Here is a 12,599-nt window from a genome sequence, read left to right as displayed (position 1 = left end):
GGTGGAGTGTGATATCACAGCTCACTGATCAGCAGAGGTGTGGAATAACTCAGTTACCCTCTACTGAAACTTGTTGAGTCATGCCACAAGCCCAAAGAGTAAATTTATAACCCACAAATATTATCATGAAGGTAAATTCAAACTGTATCTGGCTCTTTGGTGCAGTATGAGTCTCACCACATGGCAAGCCTTGATCCTTACGCATCCTCATTTCAAGAAAATATCACAATGAGCAAGATGAGTTCCAGCATGAATTTTCAGAAACAGTTTTCAGTGACTGATCAGAGAACTCACAGAAGGGTGGAATGAAGCACGAATACACTTACTGACTGTCTTCATGTCCTGTGTGCAGAGGGTGGGTACAGCTCTCAGCGCCACACTGGGACTTGTGGGATGTGTTGGAGAGTTTGGGAGCCAGGAGCACAGCTCTAAAATACAGAGAAATATGACCATCAGCAATTGAAAGAGGACAGGACATTCTATTAGATTACAAAATTACTGTGACGCAATTCATTCTACCACAGCTTCCAGTGAGAGCGAGCGGGCGCACAGCCTGGCCGCGCCAGCGAGCGGGCGCACAGCCTGGCCGCGCCAGCGAGCGGGCGCACAGCCTGGCCGCGCCAGCGAGCGGGCGCACAGCCTGGCCGCGCCAGCGAGCGGGCGCACAGCCTGGCCGCGCCAGCGAGCGGGCGCACAGCCTGGCCGCGCCAGCGAGCGGGCGCACAGCCTGGCCGCGCCAGCGAGCGGGCGCACAGCCTGGCCGCGCCAGCGAGCGGGCGCACAGCCTGGCCGCGCCAGCGAGCGGGCGCACAGCCTGGCCGCGCCAGCGAGCGGGCGCACAGCCTGGCCGCGCCAGCGAGCGGGCGCACAGCCTGGCCGCGCCAGCGAGCGGGCGCACAGCCTGGCCGCGCCAGCGAGCGGGCGCACAGCCTGGCCGCGCCAGCGAGCGGGCGCACAGCCTGGCCGCGCCAGCGAGCGGGCGCACAGCCTGGCCATGTGTGGGAGCCTGTGTAATCTGGCCATGTGAGGGGCTGTTTGCATTTTGGCTGTGCCTCTTTTCAGTGGAAAGTTAATTAGATGGATTGGCTTCAATAAGAAAGCTACAGTTGGGCCAAATGTCAGAATATTTTGTTTTGAGGGCTCTTTTTGAGATTTCCTCAGGGGCTATTCTTTGTTAGTCAGGGGTCCATAGATCTAAAGATTGAAGTTAGAAGTCAAATTGTTGTCAAGGGAGAAATTTGTAAACCTGCTCCACATCTCCATGAAAGTGTATTAAACAAATTAGAGATTCGGTGCATGACATGGGGCCAAGAGTCCAACAATACTGAAACAGTGTGTGTACACACGCACGCACACCTCCTCCAGTGGCTGGTATCAAAATATTTTTATCTCCCTCTACTGCAGATTTCTCCCCTTTAAACTTTATTCCAAAATAATTTATTGGACAAATAGAGTTTTTAAAAAAGAGAGTTGAGAAATTATACCCGTAAATAAATAAAATAAGCTGTAAGTCTGAAAATGAGCAATGTTGCCTGTGGCCCACATGCTCCCTCTCTCTCCTTCTCCCCCAAACCCCTCTCTCTTTCTATCAAAATTGGAGCAGGCTTGTCCAACCTATGGCCCACCAAAGCCCCTCTATGTGCCTCTATGTGCCTCTATGGCCCACCGAAGCCCCTCTATGTGGTCCCTAAAGCGATTGTTGAAAATGCCGGTAAGACGGGGGAGTGAGGTTGATGACTTCCACGGGGACTGCTCCTCCAATCATAGCCTGATAGTGAGCCTATCAGCAGCAAATGCGGGAGAGAAATAGGCTGTGATTGGAGGAGGAGTGAACACCAGCATCTGGGACTATGAGGAGATAGACACACTCTGGAGCACAGGAGGCCTCTGCTCACCACACTTTCCCCCGGCTCCTGGTGCTTTGACCTGGCTCAAGCAACTTTCCCCTGGTTCTCCCTGCTTTCCCCTCAGCAGACGCCTTCACTCGGGCACCATTAGGCCTCAGGCCTCGCTCTAGGTCTCTCTTCTGCTCTCGTCACATCACCATCCCCAGCATATTTAATGAGGAAGGGTGAACGAGTGAGTGTGAGGTAGTGAGTGAGGGTGGCTGGATGAGTGGATGTGAGAGTGAGGGTGGGTGGGTGAGAGAGTGAGTGAGTGAATGGGTGAGAGTGAGGGTGGGTGGTTGAGTGAGGGTGAGTAAGTAGTTTATGCACAATGTCTCTGCAGTAGGTAGTTTTCAACTATGATTATCTGTTACAGCACGATCCAATTTGTCTTAGCAAAACTTGAGTGTTGAACACCTATCCACACGGATTACTGAAACAATTATTTACTCTAAATATCCAGTCCAGATGACTGTTAACTGTTATTACCCATCCAAATACAGGACTGACCATTCTTATAATGTTAATTGTAACTGTGTGGGGTGTGTGAAGTGGCGTGGTGGGGGGGGGGGGGGGGGGGGGGGGGGGGCGGGGTGGTGTGTGTGTGTGTGTGTGTATATGTGTGTGTGTGTCAGGGGCAATATTCTGGTCACCACATTATAGGAAGAGAGGTTGGATAGACTTGGGTTGTTTTCACTGGAGCAGAGAAGACTGAGGGGCGACCTGATCGAGGTGTACAAGATTATGAGGGGCATGGACAGGGTGGATAGGGAGCAGCTGTTCCCCTTAGTTGAAGGGTCAGTCACAAGGGGACACAAGTTCAAGGTGAGGGGTAGGGGGTTTAGGGGGGATGTGAGGAAAAACCTTTTTACCCAGAGGGTGGTGATGGTCTGGAATGCGCTGCCTGGGAGGGTGGTGGAGGTGGGTTGCCTCACACCCTTTAAAAAGTACCTGGATGAGCACTTGGCACGTCATAACATTCAAGGTTATAGGCCAAGTGCTGGTAAATGGGATTAGGTAGGTAGGTCAGGTGTTTCTTACATTTCAGTGCAGACCCGATAGGCCGAAGGGCCTCTTCTGTACTGTGTGATTCTGTGCACTGACTGAGCTAATGTTTACTGTTATTACCCATCCAAATACAGGGATGACCATTCTTTTAATGTTAATTATAAGTATGTGGGTGAGTGCGCGGGCGAGGGGTGGGTGCGGGCGTGTGCGCGGGGTGGGTGCGGGCACGTGTGCGGGGTGGGCGCGGGCGCGTGCGAGGGGTGGGTGCGAGCGCGCGAGGGGTGGGCACATGCGAGGGGTGGGGGTGGGCGCTTGCGCGTGTGAGGGGTGGGCGCGTGTGAGGGGTGGGCGCGTGCGAGGGGTGGGCGCGTGCGAGGGGTGGGCGTGTGCGAGGGGTGAGCGCGTGCGTGTGCGAGGGGTGGGCGCGTGCATGCGCGAGGGGTGGGCGCGTGCATGCGCGAGGGGTGGGCGCGTGCATGCGCGAGGGGTGGGCGCGTGCATGCGCGAGGGGTGGGCGCGTGCATGCGCGAGGGGTGGGCGCGTGCATGCGCGAGGGGTGGGCGCGTGCATGCGCGAGGGGTGGGCGCGTGCATGCGCGAGGGGTGGGCGCGTGCGAGGGGTGAGCGAGGGGTGAGTGCGTGCGTGTGCGAGGGGTGTGTGCGTGCGTGTGTGAGGGGTGAGCGAGGGGTGAGTGCGTGCGGGCTAAGTGCGTATTGTGGGAGAAGTAAGAGTGTGTGTACGTTGAAGAGGGTGAGTGTGTGTGACAATGAGAGAAGGGTGAGTGTGTGTGAGTGAGGGGTGTGTGAGAGTGCAGAAAGAGAGAGGGTCAAGTATGTTCGCAGAGAATTGTTTCCTTCTCTTTCTCTCTCTCCAACTCAGGAAAATGTTTTCTCACTTTCAATTCTCCTGTCACTTCCAAGATTGCAGCCCATTGCCTCTAATCACAGGTTTCCTCTCTGCCACCCTTGCTGCCTCTCCAATGATGGATTCTGTCTCTGGAGGAGCAGCAAAGGCAGGAGAGAAGGGACCTGTGATCGGAGGACCTGGAGCAGCGAAAATAGGAGAGACAGAATCGATGATTGGAGGAAGTGGCTCTTCAGAGATTCTGTCTCGTCCATGTACGGGGATGATTTTTCTTTCCTTTGTCCTGCTGCCATTAATTTTTCATGCGTTTCTGGGGCAATTTCAAAGGTGAATTTGCCCACTGCCCCCATGTATTTTGAAACCTGGACTGGACATCCATGAGCCCCGATAGGCCATGGTGATCTTCCAAAAGCGTTGATTCACGAACCACCTCATTGTATTAGAAAATTGCCAGTATCAATGCATTATTTCAGAAGGATAAAGGGGACAAACTGGAAAGTTATAAGCCTATTAATCTACCGCTTGGTTTGGGAAAGTTACAAGAATCTATTACTAGGGATAGAGTGGCTGAGTATTTGGACAAACATGAGCTGATCAGAAACAGCCTTCATGAACTTGTAAAGATTATGCCCTGATTAATGAACCTAGTTTTCTGGAGGAAGTAATTAACATGTTTGATAAAGGAGTGTCAATGGGTGTTATTAATATGTACTTCCAGAAGGAAATCAAGAAGGTTTCGTTCAAAAGATTTCTGACAAATTAGTACATGAAATTGGAGGAAACAAATGGACATGGGTAGAGAATTGGTGAGGAGTTTGGAGAAAAGAAGTCAGGAGTGTGCATTCAAATTGACAGATGTGAATAGTGGTATCCTCCAGGGATCTGTATACAATCATAATTTGTACATTTCTATCATATTTCCCCTCAATCTCCTTTGCTCCAAGGAGAGCAACCCCAGTTTCTCCAACCTAATCTTAGGAACATAGCAGCAGGAGTAGGCCATTCAGCCCATCAAGCCTGCTCTCCTATTCAATACGGTCATGGCCGATCATCCATATCAATGCCTTTTTCCGACACTATCCCCATATACCTTAAACTGTTAATCTCTACTTTAAAAATACTCAATAAATGAGCTTCCACGACAGCGACAGCAAAAGAACGGCAATATATTTCCAGGTCAGGATGGTGAGTAGCTTGCAGGGGAACTTCCAGGTGGTGGTGTTCCCATGTGTCTGCTGCTCTTGTCCTTCTAGATAGTAGTGGTCGTGGGTTTGGAAGGTGCAGTCGAAGGAGTCTTGGTGAATTACTGCAGTGCATCTTGTAGATGGTACACACTGCTGCTACTGTGCATCGGTGGTGGAGGGAATGAATGTTTGTGGTTAGGGTGCCAATCAGGTGGGTACTTTGTCCTGGATGGTATCAAGCTTCTTGAGTGTTGTGGCAGCTGTACTCATCCAGGCAAGTGGAGAGTATTCCATCACACTCCTGACTTGTGCCTTGTAGATGGCGGACAGGCTTTGTGGAGTCAGGAGATGAGTTATCGCCAGATTCCTAGCCTCAAACCTGCTCTTGTAGCCACAGTATTTATATGGCTAGTCCAGTTCAGTTTCTGGTCAATGGTAACCCCCAGGATGTTAATAGTCGGGGATTCAGCGATGGTAATGCCATTGAATGTCAAAGGGCAATGGCTAGGTTCTTTCTTGTTGGAGATGGTCATTGCCTGGCACTTGTGTGGCACGGATGTTACTTGCCACTTGTCAGCCCAAGCCAGGTCTTGCTGCATTTGGACATGGACTGCTTCAGTATAGGAGTCATCACGAATGGTGCAGAACATTGTACAATCATCAGTGAACATCCCCACTTCTGACCTTATGAGGGAAGGAAGGTTACAGATGAAGCAGTTGAAGATGGTTGGAATGCTTTCCCCCTGATTCCCATTAACTCCAGTTTTGCTAGGGCTCCTTGATGTCACACTTGGTCAACTGCTGCCTTGATGTCAAGGGCAGTCATGCTCACCTCACCTCTGGAGTTCAGCTCTTTTGTACATGTTTGAACCAAAGCTGTAATAAGGTCAGGAGCTGAGTGATCCTGGCAAAACCCAAACTGAGTGTCAGTGAGCAGGTTATTTCTAAGTAAGTGCTGCTTGCTGGCAAGTGCTGAGGACCCTTTCCATCACTTTACTGATGGTCCCTTCGTACACCTACACTTTTAAATCTCTATTTAAGAAATACTCCGCGCATCTGTTCCTCCTACTTTTTTCCACATTTTATTCCATCTGCCATGCTCTTGCTCACTCACTAAGTCTGCCCAAATCTCTTGAAGCCGCTTTGCATCTTCCTCACAACACACATTCCCAACTAGCTTTGTGTCATCCACGAACTTGGAAATATTACATTTGTTCCCCACATCCAAATCATTGATATATATTGTGAAGAGTTGGGGGCCCAAGTACTGATCCTTGCAGTACCCCACTAGGCATAGTCTGCTAATGCGAGAATGACCCATTTATTCCTACTCTCTGTTTTCTGCCTGTTAGCCAATCTTTAATCTATGCCACTTTAATACCTCCTTTAATTTTGTTAACTAACTTCCTGTGTGGACTTTGTCAAAAGCCTTCTGAAAATCCAAGTGTACTTCGTCCAGTGACTCCCCTTTATCAATTCTGTTAGTAACATCCTCAAAAAACTCCAACAGGTTCATCAAACATGATCTCCCATTCATAAATTCATGCTGGCCATGACCAATCAGATCACTATTATCCAAGTATCCATTTATCACATCCTTTAGAATCGATTCCAGCACTTTCCCCATTTCTGATGTAAGGCCAACAGCTCTGTAATTCCCCGTTTTCTTTCTCCCTCCCTTCTTAAATAGTGGGATATAATTTGCTACCTTCCAGTCTGCAGGAGCTGTTTCAGAATCTATAGGATTTTGTAAGATGATCACCAATGCATCCACTATCTCCATAGCTATCCCTTTCAATGCTCTGGGATTCAGAATATCAGGTCCCGGGGACTTAGCAATCTTCAGTCCCATTAATTTCTTCAACACAACCTTCTTACTAATACTAATTTCCTTCAATTCCTTATTCTCCCTCGTCCCTTGGATCTCTAATTCTGGAAGATTTCTTCCTCAGTGAAGACAGACACAATGTATTCATTTAGCTTCTCTGCCATTTCTCTATTCTCCATTACGAATTCTCCTGACTCTGCCTGTAATGGACCCACATTTGTCTTAGCTTGTTACCTTTTTATGTAACTATAGAAGCTTTTACAGCCCGAATTTGTTGTTTTGCTGGTTTACATTCAACATTCTATTCTCTCTTTATCAGTTTCTGGGTCCTCTTTTGCTGTATTCTAAAACCCTCCCAATCCTCATGTTTCTTACTATTTCTGGCCAATTTAGAGGTCTTTTCTTTTAATCTGATACTAAATCTTGTAACTAAAATCCCTCACCCCTGGAACTATTCTGGCAAATCGTCTCTGCACCTTCTCAAGGACCTTTACTTTTTTCCTATGATCTGTTGCAGTCAATTGACATCGTCCTCATGGTGTGCCACACCCCAAGTTCGGTATCATAGGTAAATTTTGAAATGTTACTCTGTAGTCCATCATTCTAATCATTTATATACATCAAAAAAGCAGTGGTCCTAGCACTGACCCTAGGGAAACATCACTGTCTATCATCCTCCAGTATGAAAAATAACCACTGACCACAACTCACTTGTTTTCTTCCTTAAGCCAATTTTTTAAAACCAAGTTGACACTGACACTCTGATTCCATGAGCTTCAATTTTGAACTTTTTATGTAGTGCTTTGTCAAACATTTTCTTAAAATCCATATAAACAATGTCCACCACATTCCCTTCATCAACCTTCTGTTACTTCATCAAAAAATTCAATTAGTTTAGTCAAGCACAATCTGCCTTTTATAATAATATGAAAGTAAAATATTGCAGATGCTGGAAATCTGAAATCAAACCAGAAAAAGCTGGTAAAAATCAGGTCTGGCAGCATCTGTGGAAAGAGAAACATTTAATAACGTTTAGAGTCCATATATCTCTTCTTTAATTCCATGCTGACTCTCCTTAGTTAACTCAAACCTCTCCAAGTTCCTGTTGATTTTTTTCCTGATTATTGTTTCTAAAATATTATCCACTACTGATGCCTGTAGTTACTAAGAATGTCCTAACGCCAATTCTTGAATAAGGGTGCCACATTTGGCACGCTCCAATCCTCTGGCATCTTATCTGTATGCAGGGAAGGTTTGAAGATCATAGCAAGCCCTTCCACTATCTCCACTCCCACTTCCTTTAGAAACCTGGGATGCAAGCCCAGTATTCTTATCGACTCCAAGCATAATCACCCTTTCCAATGTATCCTGCCCATCAATTTCCACCCTATCTATTGCCTTTACCATCTCCGCTTCCACTGATATTTTGTCAGCATCATCTTCCTTAGTAAACACTGATACAAAACATTTATTAAGTATCCTAGCCTTATTTTACCTCTAATCATATATCATCTTCTTTGTTCCCAGTAGGATCCACAGTGTTTCTTACTATCTTTTTATTATTTTAACATGCCCAGCGAAGATTTTTTAGTTTTCTTTTATGTTAACAACTCCGCCGAAGCCAGTCCCAAGTCTGGTTGAATAAGGAGTGGAATTAGGCATGGAGCTAGCACTCTCACCCTGTAAAAACACATCACTGTTATAGAAACAACAAGAAGTGGCCATACCAGCAAACCCCGGCACAGAGAGAACGGCATATCTGAAGATGTATGTGTGACGGGACTGGATGGAAGCTGAAAGAAAGTCCAACCCGACAAACCCAATCTTCAACACCAAAAACATCACCAGAGCCAGCAGCTGGAATGTCTGAACACACTTCTGGTGTGGGACGATCCTCAGCTTCTGCAAGAGGTGAGGACCTATCGACTTGACATCTTAGGCATCAGCGAGATACGGTATCCAGGACAAGGATGAAGCAGCGGTAAGGCTGTTATGGTCCTGTACTCTAGGCAAGAAAATAACATCCATGGAATTGGCTTCATACTCAGCAGATGTTCAGCACAAGTGTTAGTTGGGTGGAAACCAGTAAATCAACACATCATTGCCAGATTCCACACAAGGGCACGTCAAAGTCATTGTTGTGCAAGTTTACACGCCAGAGACAAACACAGAGGGGGAGAGAGATGAATTCTACCATCAATCACAGGGCAAAGTGGGTGAGGTACCCAGCTATCATATCAAGCTACTGATTGGATGACCTCAATGCTAAGAGTTTGGGCTCCATGGGTCAGCAAGTATGCTCATTGGAAATGGCGAGCATCTGCTGGCCTTCTGGAAACAGCAATAGGCTCAACGTGGGGAAAAATTCTTCAAACACAAGGACATCCACAAAAAGACATGGGGGGGGTCTCCAGATGTTAACACCCTGAACAAGATTGACTATATATGCATCAGCAACAAATGGAAGTCATCCCTACAAGATTTACGGAAGTGTTGAAGTGCTGACAGAGGATTGGACCAACACCTTGTGTTAGGCAAGATCCACCTGAAGCTGAAGGCGGCAATAACATGAAGGCACAGCGGCCATTTGCAATTGAAAAAGTGAAGGGCAAGGCTTGTCGAACACCGTCCAGTGTTCCTCTCCAACAGATTTGAAATACTACTGGTCAGGCAACATCGAGGAACAGTGGAAAATTCTCAAAAGAGGTATTAAGGAGAGGGCAGAAATCACCATTGGATGAAAGAGAGGAAACAAGAAAGAACGATGGATCACTGACCCAATGTGCAAGGTGACTGATGAAAGAAAGCGAGTGAAGAGAAAGAGGGATCAGGAAAAGAACATTGAACAATGACGAGAAGACAATGAGAAGTACAGAAGGCTGCTTAAAGCCATGAGGAAGAGCTGCAGGAAAGACAAATGAAGATGGATAGAGTTAAAAGGCACGGAGGCACAAGAAGCAGCAAATTGGAATGACTCCAAGAGGCTATACAGGATCATATGGGAACTGATTGGTGCAAGAAACAACACCACTGTATTAATCAAGAGTAAGGACAGCAGGACGCTATTGTGGATGAGGGACAGGAGGAGAGGTAGGAGACCCCCAAACCAGCTCAAGCCCAGTTCCACATTCAAGTTCGATGACAGCACCACACCTCAACAACTGAGCACAAGCCTGGGGCAATATGCCAGACCAGAGGTCCAAAGAACCTGAAGAACAGCCAGACACCTGAGATCGATGAGATACCAGCAGAGCTATTGAAACATGACGAGAATACCGCCATGACAGAGCTCACGGACCTCTTCAACAAGATCTGGATTGCGGAGGATGTCCTGGATGACTGGAAAAGAAGAATAATGATCAAGTTGCCAAAGAAAGGGAATCTCAGCAACTGCAATAACTGGAGGGGCATAACACACTGTCAGGGTCTGGCAAGGTCCTCAGCATGGTGCTCCTCAAAAGATTGAAAGCAGAAGTGGACAGTACCCTTTAAGAAGAAAAGGCAGATTTCTGAGGCGACAGATCATGCTGTGAGCAGATCTTTATGCTCAGGAACATCAGCAATAAGCAGAGTCTAGAGTATCAGAAGGCACTCATTATCAACTTCATTGATTTCAACAAAGCCATAATTAGCATCCACTGGAAGTCACTCTGGCACATCACAACACAGAACGGCATCCCAGAGTGGTATATTAACATCTTCAAAGCCTTAAACTATGAATTCAGCTGCTGTGTCAAGACCAGCACATACACCACAGGCTCCAACATCATCACAGGAGTACGGCGAAGCTGCACACTCTCCCCATTCATTTTCCTCTTGGTTATTGATTTCATCCTGAGGAAAATGATGGTGGGCGCAGACGGGCCTGGATTTGGCAGGCGACACTGCCTTGCTGGCTGAAGAATGGTGCATGCTCCAAGATATGACCACCAGTCTTGAAAGTAGCGGCGCCAAGTTTGGTTTACACATCAGCTGCAAGAAGACAAAGATAGTGATAGCTGGATGGCAACAAGTCTCTCCCATCACCATTGTGCATCAGAACATCTAGGATGTCAACCATGTCCCCTACCTAGGGAGCAACATCTACAGGGAGGATGATGGAGAGATCGACGTCCACACAAGAATAGGTAAAGCAGCATTGGTCTTCCAGGCTGCACATGGTTTGGGCGTCCAACACTATCAACACAGCCATGAAGCTGTGACTCTACACGTCCAGAGTAATAGCCACCACAGTCTATGCCAGCAAGACACAGAGGAGAAAAGAAGAGAACAGTGGAAATATCACTTAAGTTGGACTTCTTTCACCAGCACTGCCTAAGTAAGATCCTGGGCATTACATGGAGAGACAGTATCACCAACAAAGAAGTGCTACAGAGGGCTGGTCAGAGGCACTCGCAGGTACTCGTAACAGAGAGATGACTGGAGCTGGTAGGACATGTATTTCGCCTCCGGCCATATGCCCCGCCAGAATGGCAGCAAACGGACACTCCTAGATGGAAAAAGAGGACAGGGCCGTTTAAAAAGACCTGGTGAAGTACATTTGAGGAAGACTTCTGAGAGTGGGACACAACCAGGGCTGGAGCGAAAGAGATTGCGATGGACCAGGCTGGTGGTGGAGTCTTGCTGCCCATTGACCCTCATGGGGTCGGAGGAACTAAGTTTAAGTAAGCTTATGTTAACTGCCATTCTATTCTCATACTCGCTCTTCACAAGTCTTATTTTCCTCTTCACTTCCCCTCTCAACCTGTTGTATTTGGTCTAGTTCTCACTTGAGGAATTCCTATACCCTCATATTTTTGTTTCACCCTATTCTTTATCTCCCTCATCATCCAAGGAGCACTGTCTTTAGTTTCTTTACCTTTCACTTTTGTTGCAATATACCTAGACTGTACTTGAAACATCTCTTCCCTAAAGATGGCCCATTGTTTCATTACAATTTTTCCTGTCAGTTTTTGGTTTCATTTTATCCTGGCTGGGTACCCTCTCATCCCAATGAAGTTAGCCCTCTTCCAATTTAGAAGTTCTACTTTGGATTGCTCTTACTGCATTTGAACATGAACAGCTTCAGAGTTTGAGGAGTTGCGAATGGTGCTGAACATTGTGCTGTCATCAGCGAGCATCCCCACTTCTGACCTTATGATGGAAGGAAGGTCATTGATGAAGCAGCTGAAGATGGTTGGGCCTAGGACACTGCCCTGAGGAACTCCTGCAGTGATGTCCTAGGGCTGAAATGATTGGCACCCTACAGTCAGAGTTGTGGGCACTGAATCACAGGAAGATACACTTGCTCTTGAATGCATGTGAAGGTTAGGTGGGTTGAAATTGATGCCTGCTCCTCCTTGCCCAGCATCTTCTCAGCTGAACTGCATGAAGCCAGCCCATAGGAATTCTTACCTTCCTCATCAGATGAGATGCTGTTATCTTCACACTCTTCCTTGACCTCTCGCAGAATCTTTTCATATCGACTGTGTACTCGCCTCTCCTCCTCTTTCTGGCTGGAGATTGCCTGGTACTTCCTCTTCAGGGTCATGTCAGGACCACTCTTTCTCGCCAGTTCCAGCAACTCCTGAAACATCAACCAATCAACAGAAATGTTCCATGGTGTATTTGATGTTACAATAGGGTCATATTTTGAAGTAGATGCAAGTTTCCAGCACTGCTTCACGACCAGTGTTTAATGAAGCATTTTACCAGGTCCTACGCGCATGACCCATATGTCTCCACTGGTCTCAATATCCAGCAATTCTCCAAACCCCCATTTCTCACATTGCCCCAATATCTCAAAATTTCTCTACATTAAAATAGTCAAAATGTGCAAATATAAACTTC

The 12,599-nt window shown here is 47.2% G+C and overlaps 1 protein-coding gene across 4 annotated transcripts in view; it reads right to left on the bottom strand.

The window, feature by feature from the left end:
* The window catches only part of nfrkb (nuclear factor related to kappaB binding protein), a 106,254-nt gene that overhangs the window by 80,405 nt on the left and 13,250 nt on the right, over window positions 1–12,599 (bottom strand). For all 4 annotated transcript variants that reach the window (XM_041174201.1, XM_041174202.1, XM_041174203.1 and 1 more), the window contains exons 5-6: window positions 12,165–12,336; window positions 327–428 (exon numbers count right to left, since the gene is read on the bottom strand). In XM_041174201.1, the coding sequence (XP_041030135.1) occupies window positions 327–428; window positions 12,165–12,336 (274 nt within the window). The remainder of the gene's footprint in view (window positions 1–326; window positions 429–12,164; window positions 12,337–12,599) is intronic.

This window comes from Carcharodon carcharias, chromosome 25 (genome assembly GCF_017639515.1).
Source record: "Carcharodon carcharias isolate sCarCar2 chromosome 25, sCarCar2.pri, whole genome shotgun sequence".
Classification (NCBI taxonomy): Eukaryota; Metazoa; Chordata; class Chondrichthyes; order Lamniformes; family Lamnidae; genus Carcharodon; species Carcharodon carcharias.
This window is presented reverse-complemented; position numbering and strand designations above follow the sequence as displayed.